The 6,556-nt window shown below is 43.4% G+C and overlaps 1 protein-coding gene across 1 annotated transcript; it reads left to right on the top strand.

Annotated features, from left to right (window-relative positions):
* The first annotated feature begins 1,971 nt into the window (after positions 1-1,971).
* dusp1 (dual specificity phosphatase 1) lies at positions 1,972-5,243 on the top strand. Its single transcript, XM_012863009.3, has 4 exons — positions 1,972-2,624; positions 2,824-2,960; positions 3,082-3,301; positions 3,963-5,243. The coding sequence occupies exons 1-4, from the start codon at positions 2,216-2,218 to the stop codon at positions 4,316-4,318; spliced, it is 1,122 nt and encodes a 373-aa protein (XP_012718463.2). The 5' UTR covers positions 1,972-2,215; the 3' UTR covers positions 4,319-5,243.
* The last annotated feature ends 1,313 nt before the right edge of the window (positions 5,244-6,556 follow it).

Raw genomic sequence — 6,556 nt, 5'->3', positions numbered from 1 at the left:
TCAATTTAAATTAATGTTTAAAATTAGATGTCAGAAGTATGTCTGTAAATATATTCTAAACAGTTGACATTTCAGATTATAATATTTACCCAAACAAGCATAGCTGATTATTGTCTGTTTATATCTGAAATAAAACCTGGTTAATAATTAAAGCGCGATGAATCATTGCTATATAATATAATATAATATAATATAATATAATATAATATAATATAATATAATATAATATAATATAATATAATATAATATAATATAATATAATATAATATAATGCTGCATTTTTTTAAGTTTTGAAAAAAAGTTATGTTGTATTGCATATAAGATACATAAAATAACAAAGAAAAAAATATATATATCTTGCAGTTTATATATCTGACTGATCATTAATCTAAAAAACAAACAGATGATGTCTCAAAGGGCAGGTTTATAGTTCTGAGTATCACTATAATTGGTTTTGCTATTAATATTAAAAGTCGCTGCAACAACTTTTTCTTCAAAACGATGAATTTTTCAAAAATATTACGTGGATATTAATAAAATATTAATATCCACATAACGTCTAGAGTAGTGCAGCGTAACAATGTTAATGTTACTGAAAAAAATATAGCTGTTTTTTTTTTTATTTAGATGGGTCCAAAATATATAGATATTTACTTTTGGATAAGATGGCAACTTCGACACAAAAGGATTCTGCACCAATAGGAATAGTAGGTTGAAGTCACATGAGATGGAGCTCAGCGGTTGCCAGATTGTAGTAGCTCCGTGATAGTGTTGAGAAATGGCGTCTTCTCTGCGCTACATTTCTCAGATTCAAGTGGACCAAAAAAGAAGCAAAACGAAGGGTAAAATTGGTCAAGCTTTTGAACATTGGTGCCGACTCAGAAGCCACATGGAGGTTGCCGCTTTCGTTCTGGACAGTTAAGTCAGATGTTGCTAGAGCTAACACAAGGACCTGGCAACTGGCTGGCAAGGATTACAACTGAAGGTCGGAACGAGCACGAGTACGCCCCTATTGGCCAGGAGGAGTTAAACTTGTAGCTATCTTAAGTCAAATTGTTATTTTAGAAGAAACATCATTCCTAAACGCTTATAAAAACAGCAGTGGTTTTTGATTTAGATGAAACACATATATATACAATCTAATTGTGAAAATCAGCAGAAATTATTTAAAATGGACACACTTGGAAGTTCAATGCAAAATTTGTATAAAAAAAAGAAAGAAAGACAATAAAATGTTGTATTTTAACTGTAATCAGTGTTCAATTTCAAACACTATTCGTTTGACATAAATATAATACATACAAAATAATTATATCGAAGTACTTGTGACAAGATACGTAATAGAATACTGAAAGACATAAAAAGCATAAAGACATAGGCAAGGCAAATTATTATTTGTATAGCACATTTCAGTAATGCAAAGTGCTTGCATTTTGCATTGCATAGGACATAAAACCGGGTAGGTATTATAATATGAGGTACATCGTGTTAACTGCGGTTTAGCATGTATACAGCTTGACGTGGAAAAGAACAGCAACCTTGTTTACAAAGCAGTGGTCCAACCACGTGTTTAACCAAAAATTGCCTCATGTACAGCAAAGCATATTAAATGCAAATTTATATTTTATGTCTTATTATTTGTTTTATACATGTGTCAGTTGCCACAGAAAGGATACACAAAAACAAGGAAACTAAAGACAGAGAAACAGAGGGAGAGAGAGAGAGAGAGAGAGCGAGAGAGCGCGAGAAAGAGCGTAGTCCCCGCGTGCCCGCGTACGTGCAGTTCGTTAATGCAGAAGTGTGCCGATGTGCGCGAGCCCTCGTTCTTGTGCCCTCCTGCACTTTAGACCGATCGCGATGACGTCCGTGAGGTTGGCGGCTCGCCAGGAGAGGCGGCGCTCTGACGTCAGTCCACGCTCATTCACAAGGAGGTGCGTATATAAAAGGCTCCCTTTACGGAGCGCAGGCAGAAGTTAGGCTTTGAAACGTTAAAACATTAAGATTATTTTCTAAAGGAACTAAACAACCCGGAACTCTACAAGGGAGATACGGAACACAAACCCCAGCCTTAAAACTTTTGTTTTGTTTTGTTTTTCTTTGCGCTTTACCGACTTTCTTTTATAAAAAGCTAACCGGAACAAAGGACTCACTCCAAAGATCGCCGCTTATTTTTGTTATAGCGTCGACCTTGAATATCCCTGTCGTCGAACCCTATATGTTTTTGGATTTAAAACTCATAGCCCGCTGTTCTACTATGGTCATTATGGAAGTTCCCACCATCGACTGCGCGTCCCTCCGAGCTCTTATGGCAGGCGACGCGCCGGACTGCCTGGTGCTGGACTGCCGCTCCTTCCTCTCCTTCAACGCCTCTCACATCTCCGGCTCCACCAACGTGCGTTTTAGCACCATCGTCCGGCGGAGGGCAAGGGGCGGCCTGGGTCTGGAGCACATCGTCCCCAACGAGGACACCAGGAACCGGCTCCTGTCCGGGGAGTACCAGTCCGTGGTGCTGCTGGACGACCGGAGCGCGGACCTCAGCCAGGCCAAGAAGGACGGGACGCTGACGCTGGCTGTTACCGCGCTCTGCCGCAGCCCCTGCGGGGTCAGCGTGTTCATCCTCCGAGGTAAGCAAAGCCATCCCCGACTCGGAGTTTGTTGTTGCGCGTCGCAGCTGTCACCGTGCCAGCCGGTCCTGTCCTTGGGCCTGAGCGAAGCTCGAAAATAGCCGCGCATGAACACTTGTCAGTCATAAATAAAAGCGCTTGCCTCTGTGTTGGCCCGCGATCATCAGTGATGCATTCGTTGCTTTTTTGTTGTTGTCAGGTGGATTTGAGCGTTTCTCCTCTGAGTATCCAGAGATGTGCACCAAAGCCTCCCCTCCCCAGGGGCTCAGTTTGCCCCTGAGCGCCAGAAACCCAGACCCAAACTGCAGTCCATGCAACACGCCTCTCTATGATCAGGTTTGTGCTTTTTTTTACTCCTCATCACCCCCCCCCCCCCCTCCACCTTCTCCCCTACTTCCCGTTTTGCTGCCAATGGAGGTGACTAACTGGTTTGTTTCCTTTCTCTGTCCTGATTCAGGGGGGTCCCGTGGAGATCCTGCCATTCCTGTACCTTGGCAGTGCCTACCACGCGTCCAGAAAGGACATGCTGGACATGCTGGGGATCACCGCCCTCATCAACGTCTCTTCCAACTGTCCCAACCACTTCGAGGACTCCTTCCTGTACAAGAGCATCCCCGTGGAGGACAACCACAAAGCCGACATCAGCTCCTGGTTCAACGAGGCCATCGAGTTTATCGGTGAGTGGACGGTGTTTTCAGAACTAGTTCCTCGACTGCTAGCAAAACAAACACCTCCTCCTACCCCCCCTCATCCTCTCTTCCCTCGCTTTTTTTTGTTGTTCTTCTTCTTCGACTCAGCTTGATTTGAAATTTAAAAAAAAAAAAAAAGTTCCCTCCAAAACCTAACCAGCTGGCTCCCTGCTGCAGCACAATGGTGGTTACATCATTGCCACCCCTGAGGCGTAGCAAGAGGGATGTCCTTTTTTTTTTTTTTTTTTTAAATAATGACTTGCGAAGCGGCAGCCCCATACAAGTTATGTAAAGGGGGAAGCTGGCTTTGGTTGAATAGACCCCCACCCCCCACCCCACCCCTTCATAGGGCTGAACAAAAGGGCAACTTCTTTTCACTCACTGTCAGCCTTCCTGCCACTTCAATACCCCCAGCAGGGGTCTGTTCCCCTCTTTTGTCCATTCATTACGCCTCCTTTGGGAGCAACCCCCACCGGCTCACGCCCTGCGCCGCCATTAGCCGTGTTCCTGTTTGCTAATGAGCGCATTTAAAGAGAAAGCGTGAGGCAAAAGCTGTCGTTTCCCCTCTCTCCTGTTAACGACGTCGTTTTAACCCTTCGCATGTCGTTTACAGCAGTCCTAATCTTCCTCTCCCCTTCTTTCTCTCCAGACTCGGTGAGAAACAACGGCGGCCGCGTGTTCGTGCACTGCCAGGCCGGCATCTCCCGCTCCGCCACCATCTGCCTCGCGTACCTCATGCGCACCAACCGCGTCAAGCTGGACGAGGCCTTCGAGTTCGTCAAGCAGCGGCGCAGCATCATCTCACCCAACTTCAGCTTCATGGGTCAGCTCCTCCAGTTCGAGTCCCAGGTGTTGGCCTCCTCCACCTGCTCCTCGGAGGCCGGGAGCCCGGCGATCAGCAAGAGCAGCACCGTGTTCAACTTCCCCGTCTCCATCCCCGTGCACGCCTCGTCCGCTCAGCTCGCCTTCCGCCACAGTCCCATCACCACCTCCCCCAGCTGCTGACCGAAAAAACAAACACAAAAAAGAAGCACCAAAACAAAACGGACTGCGTTTGTACTTGAAATACCAAGTGACTTTGCACGAAGCACTTCACAGAAAGTGGTTCTGATCCATTTGTCCATGTATGGTGATGCTGGTATCGCCACACACAATGGGTGCTGTAGCTTGGGGGGGGGGGGGGCAGTTCACTTGACTCTGCTGGGCCAGTCCACAGCTTGAACCTGACTATTTCAGAGGGAGATTTGACGACTACCATCAGGCAGTATTCACGCTTTGCTTCCTTAATGTGAAAGCCATCCCCGCTAGGGAGACGCTGAAGAAGAAAGTCTCGAGTGTTCTTTCTTTCAATGACAGATTTCTTATTTTTATGAAGGCGAGTGCTTTTGATAATCACAATCATGTTTAAACAAAACCGAGAGGGCTATCAGTTGTCTCAGGAATGTTTTTTTTTTTTTCTTTCTAACCTCTCAAACGCCTTCATTTGTTAAGGAAGCCGTGCGAAAACCTGGTGTCCAATATGGCATTTGAATAGAGACGAATGTATCCCAGGCTAGGACTAGATGTGTCATAGAATCTGTTCATTTGAAGAGTTGAACAGGTTGGCGATTAGGATCCAAAACGTTTGTTCCTTTTATTGTTATTTTTTTATTTTTTTTTGCCTTCCTAGATATCACTGACGATCATGACGTGTTGGGTTATTCCGACTTTGAAATACCTCATGTTTTTGTACTATGTACTGCAGCGCTGCGACGGGAACCCCAGAATTTACTAAAATGGGGGACCGGTGGGTCTGTTTGACTGTGTTCTGACATATTTATTGACTAAATTAATATATTTCTTTATAACAGCTATTTTTACAGATGTTCGTTAAAGAGTGTTTTTTTATACGTGTGAATAAATCTCATTGAGTTTTTCCTACTCAGTTAAAGATGCTCTCCTGTGTCTCTGCTTTGACAAATTGTATTTCCCATGTGATGATTTTTTTTTTAATACTCAAAAGCCCACAGCTTGTGTCAATGTGGGACATTTCGATTTAAAAACCATCTTAACATTTATTTAAAACCAAACCGTTGTCCCATCCCTTCTAGCTGAAGCGTAACTAGGGGACCCTGAGCCTTACCTTTCAGAAAGTTAAGCATTAAATATACTGATCATGTTTATACCATAAGGGAGCTGAAAGGGATGGAGTACTAGTTTATTACCTGAATGAGGTGTGAACTCGTCTTTCCCATTTTGAAGAGTGGCTAAGAGATAGGGCTTTTTTGCCCAGGAAATTATTGATAACCAGTCAAAGGTTTCTTGCTTGAAGGAAATCTTCTCTATTCTCCCACATTTTAAAGAGTGACAGAAAAAAGTTGCCCTCTGTGTTGCACGGCAAATAGAAACAATGAAATAACAAGTAAACGTTCCTAAACACTCCAATCAACTTCAGTATAAGAATTGAAATTTAATTAATTAAAGGCTACACTTATGCCCCCATTTTTTTTTTTTTTTTAGTTTGAGATCATGCTAAAGCAACATAACATGGATTGTATTTCATACTTAGCTTCTGTATTTAATTTGGTGTTTGTTGCCAGCGTTACAAAATTATGGCTACAACCAAACACAGGTTATTGAATCTTAATGTATTTATATATTTTTTTTTATTGAGACATAACACCGTCTAGGAATATTTACTTTAGTTTTTGATTATTAAAGGTAAAAAAAAATAATTCTAAATGGAAAAAAAAAATATTACACGTTGAAAAAAAAAGTTTTCTTCAATACCTCCAAGGAGGGAAAGCAAACCAGAAGTCATTTTTTGTACTTCTCCCTGATGTGTTTTGTGCGATGGAATCCCATCGTATATCTGCACGAGGATTTCACCATAACAAGAGCCATGATGTCATGGCGTCAGCCATTGTTTGGGCCACACTCCGTCTTTGTGAACCCATGTGAGACCGGGGCAACAGCAGGAGGCTCACAGATCAGCTAAGGAGCCTCCCACCCTCTCCCCCTCCCTGACGGGCCACAATGGAGGCAGCTGCAAGGCGTTTGGGAAAAGTGTGACAACCAAAGAGCATTCAGGGCTCAGTCAAGCACCGGCCTGTGTCCTCTGCCTCCACATGTTATGGTGGAGGTTGGGCTTAGTGAATGTGAAAGGGAGAGCGGTGTGCTTGGGTTACAAATTAGCTAAAAGATTGGCTGGGACCTGTCGCGTGGCGTCAGAGGAAGAAGTAAGATGAAGAATTCCTCTAAAAC

This window comes from Fundulus heteroclitus, chromosome 23 (genome assembly GCF_011125445.2).
Source record: "Fundulus heteroclitus isolate FHET01 chromosome 23, MU-UCD_Fhet_4.1, whole genome shotgun sequence".
NCBI lineage: Eukaryota > Metazoa > Chordata > Actinopteri > Cyprinodontiformes > Fundulidae > Fundulus > Fundulus heteroclitus.
The sequence above is the reverse complement of the archived record's forward strand: the minus strand, read 5'-3'. Positions and strand labels throughout refer to the sequence as shown.